The 23756-nt window shown below is 49.2% G+C and overlaps 10 protein-coding genes across 10 annotated transcripts; 5 read left to right on the forward strand and 5 right to left on the reverse strand.

The window, feature by feature from the left end:
* Positions 1–650: 650 nt before the first annotated feature.
* Positions 651–2319, forward strand: COCVIDRAFT_19383 (hypothetical protein; the record flags this gene model as incomplete). The annotated part of the gene is made up of 3 exons (XM_014697060.1): positions 651–805; positions 854–1077; positions 1136–2319. The coding sequence occupies 3 exons, from the start codon at positions 651–653 to the stop codon at positions 2317–2319; spliced, it is 1563 nt and encodes a 520-aa protein (XP_014552546.1).
* A 2184-nt stretch (positions 2320–4503) lies between these two features.
* On the forward strand, positions 4504–6954 carry COCVIDRAFT_19384 (hypothetical protein; the record flags this gene model as incomplete). Its single annotated transcript, XM_014697061.1, has 1 exon — positions 4504–6954. The coding sequence occupies one exon, from the start codon at positions 4504–4506 to the stop codon at positions 6952–6954; it is 2451 nt and encodes an 816-aa protein (XP_014552547.1).
* Positions 6955–7019: 65 nt separating this feature from the next.
* Positions 7020–7523, reverse strand: COCVIDRAFT_19385 (hypothetical protein; the record flags this gene model as incomplete). The annotated part of the gene is made up of 2 exons (XM_014697062.1): positions 7020–7394; positions 7449–7523. The coding sequence occupies 2 exons, from the start codon at positions 7521–7523 to the stop codon at positions 7020–7022; spliced, it is 450 nt and encodes a 149-aa protein (XP_014552548.1).
* A 118-nt stretch (positions 7524–7641) lies between these two features.
* COCVIDRAFT_109988 (hypothetical protein) lies at positions 7642–8112 on the forward strand (the record flags this gene model as incomplete). The annotated part of the gene is made up of 1 exon (XM_014697077.1): positions 7642–8112. A coding segment is annotated over one exon (471 nt), but the record flags the coding sequence as incomplete, so codon positions are not given.
* A 2038-nt stretch (positions 8113–10150) lies between these two features.
* Positions 10151–12372, forward strand: COCVIDRAFT_30072 (hypothetical protein; the record flags this gene model as incomplete). The annotated part of the gene is made up of 3 exons (XM_014697078.1): positions 10151–10397; positions 10455–11162; positions 11291–12372. The coding sequence occupies 3 exons, from the start codon at positions 10151–10153 to the stop codon at positions 12370–12372; spliced, it is 2037 nt and encodes a 678-aa protein (XP_014552564.1).
* An 884-nt stretch (positions 12373–13256) lies between these two features.
* COCVIDRAFT_109984 (hypothetical protein) lies at positions 13257–13562 on the reverse strand (the record flags this gene model as incomplete). The annotated part of the gene is made up of 1 exon (XM_014697079.1): positions 13257–13562. The coding sequence occupies one exon, from the start codon at positions 13560–13562 to the stop codon at positions 13257–13259; it is 306 nt and encodes a 101-aa protein (XP_014552565.1).
* A 1680-nt stretch (positions 13563–15242) lies between these two features.
* Positions 15243–16542, reverse strand: COCVIDRAFT_109924 (hypothetical protein; the record flags this gene model as incomplete). Its single annotated transcript, XM_014697080.1, has 2 exons — positions 15243–16262; positions 16312–16542. 2 exons carry the CDS (start codon positions 16540–16542, stop codon positions 15243–15245), a joined length of 1251 nt encoding a protein of 416 aa, XP_014552566.1.
* A 902-nt stretch (positions 16543–17444) lies between these two features.
* COCVIDRAFT_19388 (hypothetical protein) lies at positions 17445–18406 on the reverse strand (the record flags this gene model as incomplete). The annotated part of the gene is made up of 3 exons (XM_014697063.1): positions 17445–17795; positions 17856–18249; positions 18309–18406. 3 exons carry the CDS (start codon positions 18404–18406, stop codon positions 17445–17447), a joined length of 843 nt encoding a protein of 280 aa, XP_014552549.1.
* Positions 18407–18621: 215 nt separating this feature from the next.
* COCVIDRAFT_41290 (hypothetical protein) lies at positions 18622–19785 on the reverse strand (the record flags this gene model as incomplete). The annotated part of the gene is made up of 1 exon (XM_014697081.1): positions 18622–19785. The coding sequence occupies one exon, from the start codon at positions 19783–19785 to the stop codon at positions 18622–18624; it is 1164 nt and encodes a 387-aa protein (XP_014552567.1).
* Positions 19786–20711: 926 nt separating this feature from the next.
* Positions 20712–22451, forward strand: COCVIDRAFT_19390 (hypothetical protein; the record flags this gene model as incomplete). Its single annotated transcript, XM_014697064.1, has 1 exon — positions 20712–22451. The coding sequence occupies one exon, from the start codon at positions 20712–20714 to the stop codon at positions 22449–22451; it is 1740 nt and encodes a 579-aa protein (XP_014552550.1).
* Between the last annotated feature and the right edge of the window lie 1305 nt (positions 22452–23756).

Consider the following 23756-nt stretch of genomic DNA (forward strand, 5'->3'; position numbering starts at 1 on the left):
GGTAGCGGGTGATGGGGATATGTCAGTTTTGCAAGGGAAGAATGAATGTAACGTCTCGATACCTGATTCGTGTGCTCGGGTTTCCTTGTTATTTGTGTCCTTGGCAAGCCGTTGATGGTCATGTTGCTGTTCAACGTCGCATTACGAAACGCGGGGGTGGGAAAAACGATCGACATACGCACTTACAATACGGCCCGGTTTCCCTTGTATTTTTTCTTTCTTTCTCTTTTCGCTGCAGCAGGAAGGGGAGGGCGGGGGGCTGGTTGGGCCCTTTTTTGTTTTTTTGGTAACAAGCTTCTGGGGGAGGCTTCTGCGGAGAGCTTTTCCACGTATGAGGATGGATGTCGGTGCCGACCCCGCAAGAAGCCAAGACTGATACGAAAAGGTTAATGAGGGTGGGAAGAAGATGGGCCTAGGATGGGGTGCCTGAGGAGGAAATTCGGTTCGGGTGCTACAACTCCGACTTTGGAGGTGTTGTTGGTGGAGGTTGTTTTTTGCCGGTGGGGGTTGCTGGGGTTTGCGAGGTTTAATCGTAGAGTTTGAATGTATATATACTGGTGTTTTGGGAAGGTGATTCTATCTCTTGAGTTCTGGGGCACCCCAGTTCCTTAAATCTAAGGAGCAAAACCTTTTCGAACGACTCCTGCAAAATGGCTCCGATAGTCGCAGAAGCGGGTGAAGGCATCATCGAGCGCATAGTCGCAGAGGACAAGGTGCGATGGTGGAACAAACCGAATCTTCGAAGGCTGTATCTGCTTCTTGTTCCGTTTTGTCTCTTCATTGAGTCGACGTCGGGATTTGATAGGTAATTTCCAGGTTCGAGAGATGTGTCTTTTTGGTTAACTGGTGGTAGCTCTATGATGAACGGTATGCAAGCACTAAGTTACTGGAAGGACTACTTCAATCATCCCAAGGGAGGCCAATTGGGACTGCTGGTCGCATGCTACAACATCGGCGCTATTTCGAGTATTCCTCTTGTTTCTCTCGTTTCCGACCATCTGGGTAGAAGAAAGAGTATCATTGTGGGATCTTCGATTATGATCATCGGAGCAGTTATGCAGGGATTGTCAAGAAATTGTAGGTGAAGGCAGATACATGCTTTGCGCTGTTGGTATGTTTGCTAATACTCTAATAGTGGCTATGTTCGTTTTTAGCCGCATTTTCCTCGGTCATGGTATCGTATACGCCATCATCTCAGGTGCTGCACTTCTGGGCGAACTTGGTCACCCGAAAGAACGACACTTCCTTGGTAGCATGTTCAATGCCTTTTTTGGAGTTGGCTCAGTTCTCGGTGCAGGTATTGTTTTGCGTACAAGACTTATCCCGAATGACTGGTCCTGGCGTCTTCCGTCTATCCTCCAGGCCGCGCCATCCGTTATCCAACTCATATTTGCGTTTACCGTACCAGAGAGTCCCAGATGGCTGGTATCGAAAGACCGAAGCGAGGAAGCGCTCGAGATCCTGATCAAGTACCATGCCGAAGGTGATGCTTCCAACGAACTGCCACACGTCGAACTTGCCGAGATTCGCAAAGCACTCGAGATCGAAAACGATTCACGTCAACGCGGATGGGCAGAACTTTTCCAAACAAAAGGCATGCGACACCGTGCTCTTGTTGCTGCTGGCCTTGGCATCTTCGTCCAGTACAGCGGAAACAACCTCATCAGCCAGTACCTGGTGCCCATTATGGAGAAAATCGGCATTGAAGACAGTCACACTCAACTACGCTTTAATCTCGGATCAGAAGCATGGGGTTTCCTTATGGCCCTCGTCATGGCGTCTATCACACCTCGATTCCCCCGACGAAGAATGTACCTACTGTGTGCGAGCTGTCTCTTATGCGTCTACACTGCATGGACCATTGCACAAGCTCGCAATCGCATCACGGGCTCAAAAGAATCAGGCATTGCAGTCCTTGCCATGATTTTCCTATACAAACCCTCTTACAACATTGCCTACAACGCACTCACATACGTCTACATGGTTGAAATCTTCCCCTACTATGTCCGCACAAAGGGTCTTTCTTGGTTCCAGCTATTCAACAGATGCGCAGTCATGTTGGGCTCGTTCACAAATCCCATCGGACTCGAAGATCTCGACTGGAAGTTTTTGTTCGTTTACATTGGGCTACTGAGCTGCGAGATTGTCTTCATCTACTTCTTGTTTCCAGAAACATATGGTAAGACGTTGGAGGAACTTACTTTCTTGTTTGAGAGTGAGAAGCAAGATCGTGAGAAGCTGGCTGCAACTACGGCAAAGATTCTTGGACAGGGTGATGGTGTCACTGAGCTTCATGAGATACCGGAGAAGAAGGCGTAGAAGGTTTTGCATGGAGGGGGCTGGTTTGGACCCGGAATGGCTGGGATAGGCATGGTCACGTGCTGGTCTCGTAAAGGCCGTTGCGTTTAGCGCCTGGGAAGTGGATGCGGAGGAGGCTGATAGTTTATCTGATCCTTCAGGAATGTTTGAAACGACCTAATGGCGAGATTAGAGGGTGCTGCAGATGCGTTGGTTTATGCTTTGCAAGTGTGTTTGTTGTTGCTCCACATGATGATCCCGATATCCACTCGGACTAGAGCTCCCCAAGTTCCCCGCGTTGGATCTAGATACGAAGCAGGGGCTTTGGATGATGAGATGTTTTGTTTCAGTTTGAACGGTAGCTCTAGTAAACCGTAAGCATGTGCTTTGTAAGCTTCACGACTAACTACTTCCTCCAAGATCAACTACGGGACTCGCTTACTCCAAACGAGCTAGCAGCTATGATATGATTACAACATGGCGTACTCTACGACCACACAGCGTACTTCCTTTATCGCCCGCCGGGCTAACTGACCTTTGTCTTGGACAACGTAGAAGTATCTAATAAACATTCTGCCGTCCAGACCCATGTACAACCATGCAATATGGTGGCGTCCCAAACGATAGCCTGAAGCTATTGTCATCTGATATGTCTCAAAACCAGCCATCCAGAAAGTGAATGAAGTTAGTCTGGCGCTCAGTTTTCTCCATTTGTCTCAAGACCGAAGCCATTCAGGATGATGTATCAATAATTCCTTCATGTGACCATGATATCGATTGAAGTCTGGCGGCTACGAGAAAGAGATCCCGACTGACCCGGTCATCGAAGCAGTCTACTGAGCGAATAATAATGATGCCAAGTGAAAACAAGGATAAGCAAGTGAACGATTTTCTAGTGAACGTACCAAATCGGATGCATGTCGATGGATAGCCGCGACCCAACGGGCTGGGTTGGTCCTGCGCCACTGTTGGTACACGTGTCAGAGCTACGATATATCGAATGACAAACTGAGCTTCAAGCCATGGTGGTATCAGTTATCCGGCCAAGTGTTGGAAGTAGATGAGAGCTGACGTTGAACCTGGTGTTACTACTACACCATTTCTAGATATGCTTTTTGCTTTGAAGGCTTCCATCCAAACCATGGCAATCAACTACTTCAGCACCAAATGAACCATCACGTGAATTGTACTACATGCATGCACGTGCGATGCACTTTGCACAGAAATAATAAATGTACGATGGAAGGTATGCAGAATGTTCGGAAAATAGCGACTAGACGACGTGTCTATATTTTCTCTGAGCTGTAATTGGCCGCTATTTTTAAAGATGTGGGGTGGTCGGCTCCGCGCTTAACGATAGCGGGACCCCGCTATCGTTATCGTGACCCCCAAAAAGTTTGGAAACAAGACCGTCATGGCCGCCTTCGAGACGAATCAACCCACGAAAATTCATGCGATAACCTCTGAGACTGGAAAAACTCATCTTCATTTGCTTGTTCACCAGATGTAACACGCCTCTTCAATTTTTCTGGCATTCGCGTTGGTTTCAAGACATGGTGAGGCTCGAAGCGCTGATATAACTGTGCCACAATCCTACATTAACGTGACCTCATGGGGCCAAAACTAAGAATATGCCTACTTGCATGTTGTTTTTAATACCACGGCGGCAAACAAGAATACGCTAGGCTAACCATGCGGCCACGCCAGCGGTTATACACCCGCTCTGTACGGCTACACCCTCACCGGTGCGTCGGCATGACAGCTCCCGAAGCCTACGCCGCACGCAGGTGTCAAGGCAACTGCCCTCAGCCGCCTATCTTGGCATGCTTTGCTGGAGGTTGGGGACGGGTCCTTGCGCCTAGCTCGTGCTCTGAATGGTGGATGGCTTCGGTAATGCACCGATTCCCAGAACCAAGGCATAGTTTGTATGTACGCCGCAGTAACAGCCATGTTTGACGTTTCTTGGATGGTCCAATCATATGCATGACTATTGGAGGCTTATACTACAGCTCGGTGTTGTTATAGTAGTACCTGAAGGTAGCTACTGGGAACCATTCCACAGCTTCCACCTTAGCAGGCATCTCTCCAGTCTGCATCATAGAACCCCGCCATTTTCTTTCCTTTTTACTATTCACTCAAGTAGCCCATCTTTAGTGGCTCTTTTTAATGCCATACCCGATTATCATTCCGGGTTCTTCTACACAAATGTCTCAACCACAGAAGAGTCCCATGCACTGGTCCGCCTTTCCCGACGTCCCAATATACCTCGACACCGGGAACAATGGACGAAACATGGGAAGAACATATGGAACTACACCAACAACACCAACAACACCAGAGATCATTCCACAAAATCGACCAACGTTCTTGAGTCCTGCACATGCAAATGCAGTTCCCGTCAGCCCTGTCGAGCCGAGCCCAACCACCACTATCGAAACTTCAAGCCATCGCTCAATGGTCTGGCCAATCCCTGAGCCTCCACCAGAGGTTGTTCAACAAAATCAAACAAGACGTCCACTTCTACGGTTCTTTCCCACCGACCGCCCAAGACTTCGGCTTGAAGGGCTTGGTGTCAACGCACCAATGCAATATGATCCTGAGAGGGCCGATAGCAAGCACTCGAGCATACCCAACTCAATTATACACAACAACGGTCTTGGTATCCGCGATGGCCCACCCCATGCACCTCATATATACATCCAGCCTCCGCCTGTGGAGAACGAGAAGTCCGAACCAGCTCCGAATATCGCACAGCGCATCGAAGAAAAGCTGTGGCGATGGAACTCGTCCGGCAATGTCGTGGAGCGATGGATGCTGGAGATTGTTAGCTGGCTCATCAGCGCTATATGCATGGGAGCCATCGTCGCCGTCCTGATCGTACTCAGGGATCAGCCCGCCAATAAATGGCCATTTGACAACATTGGCTTTACTCTAAACGCTTTTGTCTCCATCCTCTCTCGAATCGCTGGTGCCGCACTTCTTCTCCCAGTTGCGGAAGCCCTAGGCCAGTTGAAGTGGAGCTGGTTCATCAAGGGTGATTCAAAGAAGATGTGGGACTTTGAGATGTTCGACAATGCATCAAGAGGTCCATGGGGTGCATTACTGCTCCTCATACACACTCGTGGGAAGACTATCGCCGCCCTCGGAGCCCTTGTAACAATATTCTGTCTTGCTCTGGATCCTTTCTTCCAGCAAGTCGTTAGCTTTCCCGAGCGTTGGACGTTGCAGAATGCAACTAGCTCGATACCAAGAGTCATTCGATATGAACCGCACTATCCTGCAGATTTCATAAATGGCGAAGTGGCCATTCAATTCGACCAAGATATCATGGCGGTTGCGGATACATTTTTCCTCGGTAACGGCACCCAAGCAATACCGTATGGAAATGGTAGCCGCCCCGAAATTCCACTGACATGCCCAACGAGTAAATGCACATGGCCCTCGTACGAAACTCTTGGAATGTGCAGCCAATGCGTCGATGTATCACAGCTCCTGACGTTTACATGCATATTTACGCAAGTTGATTGGACATCCAAGCTCAATGCGAATGTTTCATCATATCCTAATATGACCGTGTGCGGCCACTTCCTCAACGCGACATCTGAAACACCAGTACTGATGTCTGGGTACATGGTTGACGATAAAGGCGAGCCTGTCGGGGAAGCTTTATTGATGCGCACCCTGCCACTTGTGACGAACCCGGAACGACAGTTACTCTGGGGTGGATCAATCAACTTCAAGGACATCCGGAATCCCATTGCAGATGTTCTGATCTCCAGTTCAGTTGATCGGGCTCACGTCTACTCGAACCATACCCCAGCACTCCACGAATGTATGGTGTCATGGTGTGTAAAATCCATGGAATCATCATACTTGTCGGGAATCTATCATGAAAATGTTGCGACATCTTTCTACAATGACACTAATGACGGTTCTGCATGGAATAGTACGTTCGATCCAAGCGACGGTGGTTATTGGATTGATTACCTTGAGAATATAACCATTTCCACGCCATCTACCAACCCAAATACCACCGAGTACGACTGGGGTGTCAACTCAGAAACAATGATCTTCACCGTTGAGGTTTTTGATCGCATTTTTCCTGCATTCACAACTGCTGCAGATGATAAAAGTACTCCTTTACTGAGGTGGAGGACTGGGTCTTTCGAAGAAGTTCGAACTAGGGCACCTGGTTTCAACCCGTGGCTGTCTCCCAACAATATCACGCACCATATGGAACGAATGACGGAATCGATAACAAATGTTATTCGGTCTTCCTCGAGCAATGAAATGATCCATGGCGAGGCATTTGAAAAGGACGTATACGTTTCAGTCCGTTGGGCATGGCTGTCTCTTCCGGTCGGGTTACTACTTGTCAGTTTTGTTTTCCTGTTAGCAACGGTGGTCAAATCTGCAGCAGAAACGGACCAAGTGGGCGTTAGGAAAAACTCTGCTATTGCAGCACTACTATATGGCCTTCCCGATCACTACCAAAAACGCCTCGCGAAGCCCGACCCCAAGATGACCCCAAGAGCTAAGGCTAAAGATTTGAAAGTAAAATTATCCCCAACTACAGGATGGAGAGTTTCCGGCAACGTTTTCACCCCAGTAACTCCAACCATCCCGAGGAACCTACCACCGCCAGGGTGGATCTGATCTCTCCCTCATTAAATCAAAGTATTATTCTCTTTCCCAAAATTCGGTTCCGAGATTAGAGAGCATCACTTGCTTGCACCACCAGGCTTTTTCTTGTATGCCCTCTTGCTTGCACCGCCAGGCTTCTTCTTGTATGCCCTCTTGCTTGCACCGCCAGGCTTCTTCTTGTATGCCCTCTTGCTTGCACCGCCAGGCTTCTTCTTGTATGCCCTTTCGTCCAGACTAACAGGAATATCTTCACTAGAAGTGTCATCCAACGTTTCGTCTAGCAACTCAATCCCGTCCTCGTCCTCGTCCCTCGCCTCCACTTCGACTGCTTCATACAATGAAGTCTCGCTCGGGATGGCTTCGACCAATGGCTCTCGCTTGAAAAGATCTCGATAAAGCCGAGCGATCAAAGGCCCTCGTTGTTCGACCGCAACGTCATCACGCAGAACAACCTGTACAAACGGTCAGCACGAGTAATCAATCATCAACAGGAATGGGTGATGTACATTGCTAGCGGGTGTAGGCATAGCCACGATGGGCATCGCCAGAGATCCAAACAGGAAGAGATTGCGAACGTGCATGATGCAGTCGGGAATTAAGTTCTGTCGCTGTTGGATATCCCCGGATTTCAGGCTGGTAGGTAATGGCCTGGAAAGAGAAAGACGTTGGCACAGCCAAGTAAGAATGTAATACAAAGGAGTGGTAGAATCTTGGTTATCTTCCTCTGATGTTGGCCTTCAGTTGTGGGATCTGTCGATGAATTTATTCACAGTGTCAGATGCAAGACAACAAGAGTCAACCGACATCACATTACATGCCCATTTCCACCTTCCATCCACGGCGCTTCAACCCGCAGCGACCTTCTCGACGATAACCGCCTTTGAGGCCACCGAGGCGACGCGGCGCGCATGGAACGAGCGTACACTGTGGTTCTGTCATGCGCATGTTGCGCGGTCATTGGAGGAGCGATGTGAGGGCATAATCTCTCGTACACCAATTCGGCAAGGTGAAACGCAAGAGCCAATGCAGCTGGAACACAAGGCGTTAGGCGAGACTTTGTGCATGCCTGGTGATGCGATGTGGAGGAGCGAAAAATTGCCTGGCATTCTCATCACATTGAGTTGTCACATTGGAAGCGCTGAAAGGGCACACTACAAGGCAATCCTGTAAACGTGCGATATCTGTAAGTCTACATATTTTACCTACGAATTCCTAGTATCGCAGAACGACTTCTAACCAATCGATAGATGTTATTGATGTGACGTGGCTTGGCGGCGTTTTGCAACCCGATCGAAGACAAAATGATTGGCTTTCCGCAGTCGGTACCTTACGCCAATCAACCGTTCTCGCGACCTAGTCACAACTCTTCGACGCACGTGATGTGCATCAGCGCTACGCTTTCTTCTATACCTTTGGCGGAAATTCACAGAACTCCAATTCACAATGTGATTATGAGAGTTCTAGTGATGATGTTGCTATAGCGTTCTGTAGTTCTTGAATTGGTGGCGTCTATACCCCTGTTTGGCATTCCCAGTGAGTGGGACTTTCCTTGATGATGCAATCATCTTATTGTACAGTACCTAGCAATCTTGTTGTAAAACATCAGCAAATTTCAATGAGACCTATTCAGTTTACTTGGCCTGTTCAAGCACAACTTCGATAACAGATACAGCGTTGATTGTGACATTGCAAAGACAAGACTCAGGTATGTATCAGCGGAGTTCCGGGGTAGACTGGGGAGATGAACCAACCAATCACATATCCCGGTTAAGCGCCCAATCTCAACACTGACGTTACCAGGCGTGCTACCCTGATGTTTGAGCGGGACACTGACATGAACGTAAACCTTATCGAAGACCTCATTCATGCAGCTCCATTTCATCTTCACGTCAATTACAATAACCTTACCTACATCCATGCAGTGCATGTCTACACAAGTTTCTGAATATCATGCGCAATCTATCACAGTGCCTATGCAATGTGATATTGACTACACTTCGGTTCGGATCTCCACCAGTCCCAGTACCAAGGTTTTCATCGGTGTCCCTGTACTTGGCCAGTTTCTGGGTCTTGTGTGTTCCCATACGGCAGCTCTCTTGGCTGACCCGATTCCACATGGTGACAGCGTTTTTGGGAGCCACCTCATATCGTTCTGCATACACTTGCAAAATATTCAATAAGAACATCCATATGTACTAAGCACCTCTAGGAATCATGTAGCCCTGACTTATCACCTGACTCTTGGTAACTCCCACCTTCGTGCACCATGATACCTGTTTACTGCAGGTTTTGCGGCTCATGCATCTTCATGTTACAAGCATTCACTTTTCGCTGAGTATATACTGAAGAAATAAATATGCCATTGCTAACATGTTCAGATGTTACTATGCGCTTTCGACGCTTGAGAGGAATCGCTAATTGGTAGCAATAGAGCTTCGATCATGGCACTTTGGGCTCGCCCAAAGGACCAAAATCGACTTGATTTCAAGTGATACTTCTTTTCAGGTTACCCTCACCCTATCCATATACGATGCCTATTATGATATTGATAGCGCCATACATCTCGGTATGCTCTTTAAGTTCAGCCTCGTACGCCAGACTGGGCAGCAAATCATTTCTATCAAAACCCCGACGCTCATCGTATATTGCCAAGGGAAGAAATTCGCCTTGCGCTGTGCCTGGTAATCATGCCTCCCAATCGTACCACTTCCAGCGCTTATCTATTGGTGTAGCCCACTCCGGATCAACAGCTCACGCGGGACGGTGGTTCTACGGACACATTGCGCCACGGCGCTACCACGAGCTTCTGCTCCATGATTGGTGCAACTGCCACCCTTCCTCCCGAAGCCGCCCAACGCTCAATGTGTTGTCGAGTTACAGCGCTAAGGACATCCATGCTACAGGTCTGATTCTAAAGCCAAGTACACTTATATATCCAAATGACTGAGTCGTCTGTTCTGGATTCGCACGTATTACCCTAGGCTGTTTTTCGAAGCGCAAATCTACAGCCCGATCATCTTTGCTAGATAACGTACCGCTCGCTTACCAGTAGCCGATAAGCGCCTGGTCCTTGGTATCTTTATTCTTGCAAGAAGGTCCGCAAGTCATGGCTACGACTACCAATGATGAGCCTCATCGCCTTATTCAAAACATCACCTTCGGTCATGGATCATCTCTTCTCAAATCTTGATCAATAGTCGTTCATACGATGACAAGAGCACAAGAGGATATTTTACCCTTTACTTCCAATGAATCTCAGTTTTCATACATGCCAACAGGCGAAAGTGCACCCAGACCACCGCCTAAAATATATCGAGCTGCTGGAGACGAAAAGCGCCGGTTCGACTTTCCAGGCCGCCTCGAGCAAAAGCTTGCACAATACAATGCATCCGAAAGCACTTGGAAGCGTTGGTTGTTCGAAATCATAAGCGTAACAATAAGCGCAGTTTGTATGGGTATGACACATCGACCCACTCACTCGTATGTGTATAAACCACTAAGTGTCCCAACAGGTGCAATCATTGGGTTGCTATCTCACGTGAACAACAAATCTCTCAACGCTTGGGCTCCTGCTCTGACCGTCATTACGATTCTTTCAAAAGTGGCATCGGCAGCACTCATTTTACCCATATCAGAAGCGATCGGACAGCTGAAGTGGACTTGGTTCCATGGAAAAAAGTCCAGAGATGCATTTGATTTTGAGATCTTCGACAAAGCATCACGTGGAGCATGGGGCTCAGTCATGCTCCTGTGTCGTACAAAGGGCAGGTCTCTTGCTGCACTGGGCGCTCTTTTGACAATCCTTTTATTGGCAATCGATACCTTTTTCCAGCAAGTGACCGATTTGCCAGAGCGATGGAAAATCGAGGGCGAAAGCTTCATTCCACGCATTGTTCGTTACGATCCCACTGTTGAAAATCAATACGAGGCTGAAATCGGCGTACCAATGGCGGTAACAAATAACGAATTGAGAAGGGGAATGGTCCCATTTTTCTACGATCAGAATGGTACCCGTCCGCTTACGACGGGAAATGCTACACAAGCCGAGATACCGCTTGTATGCCCTACAGGCAGGTGCGAATGGCCACCTTACGAGACCTTGGGGGTTTGCAGTGCTTGTGAAGACATCTCACACCTCCTTGAATACGGTTGTCTGATGACGAAAATGGACTGGATCAGGGAAGCAGTTGGCCCTGATTTGAACTACACGGCGCCGAAAGGTACGTATACTCGTGTTTTAGTTCTTTCTTGTGTCAAACAATTTGAGAGGTCATCCCTCTCTATTGGACAAAAATAGCACACAGATGTTTCGCAATTGACCTTTCACTCGTCGCTAACTGTTTTACAGATGCCGCCTGTGGCTACTTTATAAACGCAACCAGCGATGACCCTATTCTTATGTCAGGCTTCCGAGTTTCCAACTTCACCGACCCTGTACCGGGTGAAACGCTTCTAATGCGTTCCTTGCCGTTGGTCACCAGTCTGTTCAGGGAAGCTCTCTATGGTAGTGCAACCATCAATTTCGAACATATCCAGTATCGTATACTCGATGCGTTGATAGTGAGCTCAGCAGACGGCACCGCTGAAAGCGTCTACAAGAAAGAGCGACCTGTTGCTCAAGAATGTATGCTAACTTGGTGTGTCAAAACCCTCCGCTCCTCATACCATGATGGAGATTACAGAGAAGAGGTACAGGAGGTGTTCATAAATAATACCAAGGCAGATTTTCCATGGTCAATCGAACATATTGCCAACTCGGAGATAACGGCACAAGACTTTCATCCAAATATCAGCATCCGTCCTCCGTCATTACCAGAAAACATGCCGGCCTTTGGAGTTTCCAACGAGACTTTCTTCGATGTAGCCTTTATCCTCGATGAGATTTTTCCATCCATGATTACAATCTCCAATCCAACAGCGCAGCAATTTATCAAGATATTTGCTAGCCACACGGACAAAGCCAAATGGCGTAGCTTTCGATTCAGTCCTTGGATTGCGCCGAACAACGTTGCTGTTCACCTGGAACGAATGGCCAACTCTATCACAAACGTGATCAGATCCGATACGGGCAGCAACGAACTTATACCCGGTACCGCCTACGCGCGAGAAACATATGTTGCAGTGCAATGGGGCTGGCTCGCGTTCCCATTAGCAATGCTCATCCTCAGTATTGTTTTTCTAGTTTCAACAATCAGGAAGACGTCGAGTGATAGTTACGAAGATCTCGGCACATGGAAGACCTCAGCTATGCCGGCGCTAATGTACAGCCTGCCAAAGGACATACAAGAAGGAGTTGTATCGACAACTCGCCCGAGAGTGATGAGAGGCAAACGCGCGAGCAAGGTTCGGATCAGGCTTTTGCCGAAACAAGGCTGGAGAGTTTCTGGTCAAATTATTGCGAGGCCACCACCTCCACCTGGTTTCTTTTAATGTATATATATGCATGATAGACGATTTACCACGTAACGATTAATGTTCACGCTCTCTGATAATATAAAGATATTTTCCAAATCCCATATCTGATATTAGAGGCCGGCAACTGACATCAAGACCCGAGATGCAGGACAAAATAGGGCTGATGCCCGTTGTCAGTCATGTTCGTACTGAAGCTTTATTGTGAGTAGATACTTTCACCTAGATCTTGCCTTGCCTCGCTTCACAAAAGAAAGCTGACCCAGATTCATGGCCCGAGATTCCTACCCTTTCCCGAAGTGAGGGGCGTACATTCGGCGTGATGCGTAGCCATACCAGAGCGCCAACAGCGAGGCTACGATATGCACACGATGACGAAGCGCACCGTCAGCCTCCCAATGACGGACAGCAAGGCTCTGTCACTTCAGTATGGCCAAAATTCAGCGTCAATCGGCGTGATTTAGCTTGTCCCGTTATCATTATGTCCAGGGCCAAGGTATTCCCAAGTCTAAGAACGCTGCCGCGTTACCGCTCGTTCCTTAATATGACGTCATCTCATCCGGTAGCAAGGCAAGACATTTTGCTCAAAAGATCAAAGGCGACCCACAATCGAAGATCAGATTGTTGAGGCAGGATTGATTGGAGGTTGTTGTTCGGTACCCGATGACACGCTACGACACCACAATGCTCTTACCAAGACGCGTCTCTCACTTCACCTCCGGATACGCATGCCGGGCACAGACTCTAGATAAATTCTATAAGTCGTGGGCAACTGTCTTAGATTTCGGATTTGATTGCACCCGGCGAGATTGTTGTAGCTTCAGTATTGCAGGTGCGCGATGGTGGATGGTGGTGGCTGACGAGCGACGGGTGTCGATTGGTGCCGCCCACCAGCCACTTCATCAGCCACCGTCACGCATCTTGATAAGTGTGCCTTCTCTATATACTCCTACGAAAGCGTACTCTAACGTCCCAGAAAGCACTGCACCAGGTGGTTCACAATACTGATCCGCAGCAAACCTCCCCTCAAGCCGACTGAACCATGGACGGGACATGCCAACCTCCCACACATCAACAACGAGCGAAAACACCTTGCTCAACCTTGCATAACGATTGAACAAGAACTGCACAACGTTCAATACATTGCTAAGCGGCACTTTGTAATAGATATTCAAAGCAAAGAGCTGGCTTCTCAGTGCACCCTGCATGGCGGCGTGATTGAGATCTGCATTTGGATACACCAAACCGCCATTGCCCAAACCGAGATGCTTCTTACGGCAGGGAGGAAACTCGGAGAGATCGCCTCAGCTTCCCTCAAAGTTCCTGCCTCAGAAGTGTTGGGCTAGTTGAACTGACACCGGCTCGATGACTCACAAGCCATATGTGACTTGGAGATCTTTGATAAAGCATCGCGGCAGCGTGGGACGCTGCATTGCTCCTGTATGGCACCAAAGGCCGCTTTTTGGTTGCATTAGGGGCTATCCTAATCCTGTTGCTTCGTATGATTGACGTATTCTTCCAGCAAGCAGTCGCACCTCCGGACAAGTGGTCATCGCATGAGATACCCGGAATTGATGCTGGTTGTCCAAGGCTACCTTTGCAGGAACAGAATGAAAGTAGCCCCATGTGGCAATAGAAGCCTTCCGAATATTTTATTTTCCTGCCCCAAAGTAACTTTACTTGGCCGTAATATGAGACTTTTGCTATTTGAAGCTCCGGCGACGTTGTTAGCGACCTACTCGACATCACCTTTGCTTGGCTCAATACTGAGATAAATCAGAGCACCCAGGGAAGGACCGTTTGACGAAGAGCTCCATTCAAAGGACCAGGTGTGAAGACATTTTTGAACATCACATTATCGCAGCCAATTATTCACTCGACTAAAGATAGCATGAGAATAATGAAAACGATGAAGCCTTACTTCTCAGGACCTTTCCCTTCACAGCTTCTATGACCAGAACCGCTACTAGGGCGTCCGTTCAGTAGTCTCCAAAAATATACGCAACCCTATTCTCGATGCTCTAATCGCCTCTACACCGGATAACCTAGAAAGCGTCTATGCAACGGGACACGGTCACGGCACGAATATTTATTTTCAAGGTGCGTAGAGGTTATGAAATGAGTATATGATCTTGTTCTCACGCTCATTTTCTTGGTCGCGACTATGATGAGAACCGCGAAGGATACGCAAACGGGGATATGGAAGACATCAACTATGCTGATGCTGATGTGAAGTTTGCCGAAGGAGGCTCAGAGGGGACTGGGTCCACCTTCCTCGCGGGGTGGGGTGAACGAGAGGTGTAGGAAGGTGAGGATCATGTTGATGCCGGGGAGGGGGGTGGAGAGTTTCTGGCGCGAATTATGGTAGTGCGTCGGTGCAGGTTCCGAAGCCTGCGGTGGGTGGGCCTCATTGGTGGGTATGATACGAAGTGACCTGGCGAATCCTAGTTTTCTCTTCAGAAGTGTAAACCATGTACCTTTTTGTACATAATCTCTTCCAATTTCGAACCACTTTCTCACATGAATATTCTTCTGCACATGTGCAGTTAAGCTCAAGGCCACTGATGAAGAAAGAAGCCTGCGTAAAAAAAACAGTCAATAAACTAAATATGAGTGACTAGAGAATAAAGAAGCGTACGAAATATTCCGTGTCCAGTCCCTTTATCCGTACAACGATTCCAACAAACGCCGTGGGGTATAATGCATAGCGCCAGCCGTACAATCCCCTTTTTCCCAATCCCTCTTCCCGATTATACACATATACAACCCTATAATTCACCTTTCCAAACTCCCGTGTCCCAAAAGTTCATTACAACAGCCTGCCAGCAGACACATCTTGTACAATTCCCCCCCTCTCTCCCACCACTTTGTTCGTACTCTTCCCACCTTCAAACCAATCTCCCAATAAGCAAGCTCCCATCACTCTCCGTAGCCCTGAGCTCATGATTCCGATACAACGCGTGCACCGGTCTAGTCAATTCCACATTACCCTGGCTATCATAGCTGGGATGTCTGGAATACGAAGCCTCGCTCGCTTCCGGCGGATACAAATGAATCGACGGCGTCTCTCTCGCCCTCTGGTTCGACGACATCTCTCTCTCCATTCGGTTCGACTTTGACGAAAAGAACGATCCGAATCTCGGCCTCGAAGATCTCGACTGGCTATTCTGCGTAGTACTAACCGACGGCGTACGCAATCTTTCCAGCATATTCGATTCCATAGCCTCTTCTCGCGACATGGATCGCGAGCGCTTGTTTGCGGCACGGCCAGTACGGGACATGGAGCGGCGCGGCGCAGTGGTATCTGCTGCAGAAGTAAATTTTTGTGCGATGATGTCGTCGAGCATGGATTTGAAGTCATCCAGGAAGATGGTGTCCGATGCGCATTTGAAAACGAGGGCGAAACGCCAGTAGGGATTTATGCCGCTGCTGGCTGATATTTTTGCTGCGCTGATGGCAGCGTCGGTGAGGACGAAGATGATGGAGAGGATCATGCAGGCTAGCATTACGCTGAAGCGGCGGTTAATTTTGATCAATGTCCACAAGCTAAATGTATATGTCTTTTTAATGGCGTTGATGAGTTTCCAGGTTGTAAAGATCCACCACGGGTCACGGACTAGGGCTTCCCAAGGCCGCGTACGGAGGTTGACTCTGGATCCTGTTGAGAGTTGGTTAAAGTAGGCAAAGTTGGACCAAGCTTCGACGATCCAGAAGGGTTGCACGCAGAGGAGAGAGATGATGAAGAATCGAGAGCCCCAGAGTGGGAGGAATGGCCGGATTTTGAGCCAGGCGACGACATTGTGCAGGAAGTAGGAGATGAAGAGGAGCGTGGCGGTGGATGACAAGTACCATCCATAGTGCGGGTCCTCGAAGAAGATAAAGGTTCCGTGCCAGATTGCGAGGAGAAGCTTTGGATATCAGAACGTGCTTCAGACTAAAGACAGGGTTTGGTCTCACCTCGAGTAGTATGAGTTTATGGAGCAAGATTCCCGATCGGTAGTTGCAGAGGACAATTAATATGAGAACTATGAAGCTGCCCACGTTATATCCCTGTGCCCATGCTTCTAGGAATCCTCCTTCAAGAGTCATGCTGGCTCGCGTGGGTGGTGAAGTGCGGGTTGTAGCTGGCTCGGGCCACCGCTTGCTCATAGCCAGAAATTCGCCATTGATGTTGCTGACCGGCGCCATGATTGAAGTCACCGTTAAATATTAATATGAGCTGTGTCCAGCACTAGAGCCATGTACGGTGGTGCGGGTGCTACGCGATCTCTTTCCAATGTCGCAGTGCCGACGTTCTCGGGTGAGGAGCGCACAAAAGAGTGAATTAACAGCTGATGGGTAAAGTAACCCGGGGATCAATTTTCTTTGCATACGGTGAATGTGCTGCAATGTGGGGACATCCTGGAGTAAATGCCACACTCAACAATAGGCCAGGCTGTAGTGTGGCGGTCGAAGAGCGGTCTGGCAACGGACAGAGCGAGGCTGTCGAAAGTGCTGACTGCAGCGTGCATCTGAGTGGACGCATGCGATACTTCTGCCATTGCAACGGGCAAGCCATCTTGTAAGATCTGACCAAATTATTGCGGAAACGGCGTTTCCGTCCAGCTTACCCGCCGCATGCGCATGCCAGCAAATGAGGTGCGGCGTATGCGATGCGTTGTCGATCGGGTGTGATGTCAGTCGTGGCTGAGGCGTGGTACGTAGAGACGGCCGGAAATAGTTTGACACGACAGCCGAAAGCCCTCTTTTGACTCATTAATATGTATGTTGGCGAATTTTCTTTCAAGCCTCACTTGCTAACCTGCCCTCCACGGCCAGTTGATTTTACAAAAACACTTCGTGGGCAGTCACTATCTTAGGTGAAACGTCATCGGTGTAAGCGTATTCTTGACGCAACAATATAGGTAAACGAGGTGAAGGCCCCATGCCGTGTCCGGCTATGAGGTAAGCCATGGCGCGTGATAAACATTCAAGCCGTTTGGCCAAAGATTGAACCGGGTAACGGAAAGGGCAACCCCTAGACATTTCAATACATCATGTCAGAATTCGGAACATCGGATGCGTATACAGTATGTACAGCCTGTGTGCCGCTATTGGCTTTCAAGGACCCTCTTGGCACCGTCACTGATGCGCTTAACCTCAACATGGCCCTTCTTAACCACGTCTTCCATTAACTTCTTGGCCTTTTGGATATCATCCGGGAGCACTTCGCGGTTGACGTCGTACTTTCGGAGCTTCTTGTTGTGTTCCTGCCGGGCCTGTTGTATGAGCTTGTCAGCACGCTCGGCAGCCTTGACAGCCGACTCGACCGCTGCACGACGTGATTCTCCAGTTGGGGGCGGCAGAGGGACCTGGATGGTTAGAGGATTGGAGGGTTCGGGGGCGAGAGGTGTGAGAGAGTGTGGTGAAGCGGCAATGGCGGTTGTTATAGGCTTGATGTGCTGGTGAATGTTAGCCTGAACATGATACAGTCGCATACCACGGATGCTGTCGGAACATACCCCTTCCTCTCCGCAGATGACATTCAGTACTCTTCCTCTTGGAACAACTTGGGCAATATCTCCCAACCTTACAGTCTCTTTGCCATGTCCAGCCGTGCCCAATTGCACCTTCAAGCTCTCTACGATATCCGGGTTGAGCTTCCCTCCGCTGCGTAGCTGACTCAGCTCATGCGTGAGCTTCTCAATTGCTTTGAGTATCTGCGACTCCAGCCCAGAGACGTCGTAGGCTTCATCGGTGGGGGTTGGTGCAACACCTTTGTTCACTGGTGGGTTCGAGTCGGTTCGGGCGTGTGATCTATTCGCTTTACCCGCCTTTTTCTGCAGCTGCGGGTTTGAGGAGAACCCGCGGGCGGTGTGCGAAGAGCATTGTGGTGTTGTGAAGCGGAGAGCAGGCCTAGGTGGTGTGAGCAGGGCGGAACTTTCATGTTTGCGCCAAGCAACATTGGAGCTTACAGAATGCGGCCTGGCGCCTCAATGAGCCTCAGTGATGTGCGAGAGGTGCCATGTAAGCTGTACCGTAGGGCTACGCGTGAAATGGCAAGCTGTGACATGGTGATGCGGTTTTGACAGTGGTGGATGGTTGCTACTACACATGCTTGGGGAAGCACAGACAATTAGCATGCGGCGGGAACAACGTCATCGCGCCGAAGCAATTCCTCACGAGATCAACTATGTCCTCATGGAAGATACTGGTATTATCGTACCGAGAGAATCATTGTTCACATAGTGGCATGGCCATGCAATTTATATTACCCCATCATCCCTCCTAGCCTCCACCTTCTGCTGCAACCGTCAACAGTTCTAACAGTGTGTGCCTCTTCTCCTTTTCACTCCGCATCATGCACGTCGCTGTAGCCATAAACACTTGGTACAGCGTACTTTTTCTCAGTCTCAGTACTCTCTCATTCCTCATATTCTCCTCCAATTGCCCCTCGTCAGAACTTAAGTCGAGCATTGAGGGGGCGTATGCATCGACTAAACGCAAGATTGTGTCATCAAAAAACTCCAGAGTGCCATTCTTCTTGGCTGCGATGGAGCAGGTATATTTCCCCAAACACAGCTCATTCTGTTGGTGTTTCTTGCCGTCAACGGTTGGGAGTCTGGCAACGAGCTTCAAGTGATTGAAGCGCAAGAACAGGCCACAAGCTCGCGATTCCTTGACCGAAGCTGTCCCTTTCCAGTAAAAATCAATGCCCATGTAATGGAAGTGATAGCATCGAGTATGGCGAGACAATGGACTTATCCATCGCAAGTGAACGACCTCTTCAGCTACCGCGGGTTTCTCATATTCGAGGCCCTTGACTTCCAACACATCGGGATCCGGACCTTTACCTGCCTCTCGGTTCGCTCTGACAGTGTGTACATATTCTTTTCCCGTTTCTCCCCAAAGCCTCCATCCCCTGATTTTGTAGCCCTTGAGCTTTTGTTCATCGGCTTTGAGTGCCTTCTTGTCGCCTCCATTATGGCGCCATGAGACTACGCCGCGCGGGTCAATCACACCTGGTTGGCTGATTGACGGTCCTAATTGTAACTTGTAGTCTCTCCAGAAACAACCGTCGTGTATAAGGACAGCGGGCTTCGCTGTGTACTTACTACTGCCCGTGTACAGAACTCGAGGCGGTACATGGAACGATAGGTATGGTTGCTGCATAAAGAAAGCATTTTCATCCGGCTCAACGGGGGGCAATCCGGATTTTTTGCGCTCCTGTTTCTGCAAACGCTTCGCTTTTTGTTCTTTTTGATTTGGGCCACACCATCTCTCTTTTCCCGGGTCCATCACTGGCGAAATACACTTGTGACATTCCTTCTCGGAGTATACATGAAAAGTTGATCGTGGGTTGGTGGCATTCTCAGACTGCACAGTCGTCTCTGGACGAACGCGATTTACTTCAACCTCATCAAGTGGGGATACGGGCGTGACATCCGTCATAGGGATCTATGATATGTTAGAAACTCACATAATAGAAACAGATTTACTGATGTTTATCTACCTTTGGATCTTCCTTCTCGCGCTCAGAAATCACAGTGGTATGCTTCTGCTTTTCCATGTTTGTTTGTAATTTCTGCCGAAGCAGCGGATATCTCATTACTCAGTGTTATGTGACAGTTTTAAATGAACGGGAAACCGCTTAAAGACTTTGATATTCGTGTTGCTTGTATACCTCATGGTTAATTGCGCCAAGCTTTGTTGTGGAGGCTGAGCTGCTCGCATTGCTCGTATCGGAACATTCATACTGGTCGTCCAATCAACACAACAACTGCTCAAAGGGCCCAGGTGCAACGTGATAAATCTATTGGAGGCGGTATCATGTGGACATATGGGAAGGAAATAGAGAGCCCTTTTCGAGTAGTTCGCAAGGCAGACTTCGAAAAACCCAAAGCCATCCCTGGTCTTACTACCCGAATCTGAGACTTGGTTTCACCAAGATCCAATCAACAAACTATTCTCCTACCGCAAAGCCTAGTGCATCTGTGAGTCTCTCTTGACCGTCATGATTGCCATGAAAAGTTGCATGGCTAGAAGTTGAGGGTTGGTAGCAGTGAGGTCCCGTACTCCTGTTCATGGTTTGGCGTAACGTGGACCCACGTCATTTTTCGACGGAACTAACAAGTTCACATTAGCAGCAAGTAATGAGCGGATGACAGATAGCTTAAATGTAAACTAGTGTATTAGATGTAAATAAGTGGGAGGCTCAATCGCCCGCGGGAGAGCCTCGGCAGAAATCCACTATCGATAACGACGACGCGCTAACCTTTGAACTTATCTTCATGACGTGAGAGATGCAATGTTTAGAGTTACTTTGCATTCCGATCCATTCCTTCGCCACGATACGGCCCATTGCTGAAGTTCCCTGTATGCCCGTATCCAAGCTGCCCAGAAGATATATTTGTGCAGGCTCCCTGCGCACAAAACGAAGACCACATGTCTTCGCCCCAGTTCGAGCCGTCGCGGGCGGCAATGTAAGGTGGCATGGACAAGCGGCGACCCAGGACAAGGAGCCCAACGATGGTGGCAATCGCATTGGGGATCTAGAAGAGAGGGGTTCAATTGGGAAGACTGGAGAAGAGAAGGAAGAGGGAGCTCTGACCCGGCGACTGCGAGACATGAGCGAAGAAGCCTTGGTGTCTGGTGGACATGGCGCAATCAAAGCTGTTGAAGAAGCTGGATTCAGTCCGGATCTCAAGGCACAGTTGGAGCAACGCATTGCCGCCGCCAACCTCAGATCGTCTGAGGCAGAGCTTCCCGCCTCTGCATCTCGCCACACGCGCGACCTTGCTACTGCCAACGCATGGAGTGGCACTGAATCTATCCACGATGCCAGTTTGCGCATGCTGAACGATGCCCACAAGCCCATGCGACTGGGCCGCCCACCAAAGATACCTGGTGTACAACCACCACAGTCGATCGATACCGGTCACAAGCGCGGCAAGGGAGGCAGTGGGTTGCGGCTGGCGAATGCTCGCGACAGGAGCTTGGTGTATACGACATTGGTGGAAAACGGAGACATCGACGCTGCAGATCGTGAGAAGCGGCTCCAAGAACTTAAGGATCGATTCGAACCTGGTGCACGCGCCATTGTCCCTGGAACGATACAAGGCCTTGCTTCGCTTGCAAATAAGAGAATCGAGGACGCAATCGCCCGTGGACAGTTCAAGAACATCCCTCGAGGCAAAAATGCTAATGTCGAACGGGACTACAATGCATCCAGCCCCTTCATCGATACGACCGAGTACTTCATGAATAAGATTATCCAAAGACAGGAAATAGTGCCGCCATGGATTGAGAAACAACAGGAACTTACGTCAGCGACGAGGAAATTTAGAACTCGTTTACGCGCAGACTGGAAGCGACATGCGGCGCGTATGATAGCCAGTAAAGGTGGCACGCTGGTGGAGCAGGTGAGGAGAGCTGAGGCATATGCCAAAGCTGAGCTCATTTCGAATCCATTGAAGAGGAAGCAAGAAACCTTTACCACCACAAATGACGATGGTCACATGTCTCAAATTTCGTTGTCAGGAGAACTTAAAGTATCTCCACCAGCTGAAGATCCCAAATCTGAGCCAGTTATTGTGGAACGGGTAGTAGCTGAGAAGGTCACCCTTGACGCTTCTCCGGAAGCCGTAGCCCAAGATCCTTCTAGGGTTTCTGTGGAAAGTGTTTCGAAGGAAACCATGGAAGTGCCACTTAAAACTCCGGAAGCAACAGTGCCTCCAGCGTCACATCCTTTCCGGGATCCAGACTGGGAGCGTATTGAAGGTAGCTACCTAGCTGTAGCAATCAAGGACCTCAACGACAAAGCGCGCAGTTACAACCTGCAGGCACCGGAGCTAGCCAAAAGACCCTACTTCAACCTCCAACGCGAGCTGAACTCGTGCTTCGCCGACGTTGCGCCCCAGCTTCCTGCAGCCATCATTGAACGGACGCGGAGACCGCCGAAGAAGACAGACACTGGGTACACTTCTGGTCAGAGGAGTGTTCTCGACAACATCATTGGCGGCCCCGTTCGCGTGCGAGATGAGCGTCGAGAGAAGCAGTATGGCTTCAAGCAGTTTTGGAAAGACCTCTGGGCCGACAAGTCAAGCAATCCGTACTAAGCCACACATGACACTTGAGCTGATCGCCCTTCCGCGGCATGCTCCATTGATTCGCCCATATTTCAAATATCACTTCCCTTCGCGGTACCGAGAAGACTGATCGACAACCTCTTCGCCTACCCTGGCATGCAGGGCGCAGCAAAGCCCACAAGTCAGCATCATATACGGTATTTGCTTTTTCTTCTCCATGCGCCCATCACAACATGCGCATACGTTCGAAATAGGAAATTGACAACCTTATAAAGGATTCCCATACCATTTTATCCGGAATAGGATTCTGTCCTGCAGGTGCGTTACCAGGCCCTCGGGTCGATAATGCGCGAGTGAGGCGGTGGGGATTGATCGACAAGAGACCACGGCCATTGGACATGACGAGCAGGCAGGGGTCAGCACAACACCCGGAGGCGACTTTTGCGAGTCGTTTACACTAGGTGTACAAATTCCGGCAAGTGTAACCGTGCAAGTGCACAGAGCTGCATATTTTAGCATCTCCTGCTCGGTGATCCCGCTGCTGGCGGATGTGCAGGACTCGGGTCGGCAAAAAACAATTGTATACAATGAAGAACCCTTTTCCCACCCACCACCTCACACACACACACATCCTTACGCTAGAATCGTTTCGTGATTAGTCTCCAGGTCTGGTACGCCCTCCTTTGGTTTGCCACTGTGCAGTGAGATACACATTTCAGCTGGCCATTAATCTTCCAGACGAGTGATTGGATACGTTGTCGAGAATGAGACCACCTCATCGCACCACTTCATCGCACCACTTTATGGCAACACTTTTCCTCATTCCAGCCGCAGTCTCTCTTTACCCGACCTCATCATCCCCTCTGCATAGACTGCATGATGGTATGTGCGCCGCCATACGCTTACTGGCAATCCATTGCTTTGCCCGCAAACTGTGGGGGAGCATAAAAAGAAAAAGATACGCCCTGTAACGCGCGTAATGTTTCCCCCCTTCGCCCTCAACTCCCTTTCAAGGAAAACAAGAAGCAAGTTTCCAACCCGTCACACTCGGCACCCCGATTCTATGATGTGCATACCATCCCATGCACAGACTGCCGGGGTTAGCCCGCCTACCGTATGAACGGAACGCCTTTATTTGTTGTTTTGTAACAACTGGTTTTACAAGTTTGGTCTTCGTTTTTCTTGCCGTTTCGGAATTATACGGTCGGCTGGTCGGCTCGCCGCTGTTATGCGCGTCTTGCTCGGGTTCAAAACAAAAGTTGCAATCGCCGATGCGGCAAACCGTTGGGGTGGTTATGCCTGCTGTGTGACTGAACCGGGCCGTCGCTTTTCTTT

Source organism: Bipolaris victoriae (assembly GCF_000527765.1).
Source record: "Bipolaris victoriae FI3 unplaced genomic scaffold scaffold_106, whole genome shotgun sequence".
Taxonomy (NCBI): domain Eukaryota; kingdom Fungi; phylum Ascomycota; class Dothideomycetes; order Pleosporales; family Pleosporaceae; genus Bipolaris; species Bipolaris victoriae.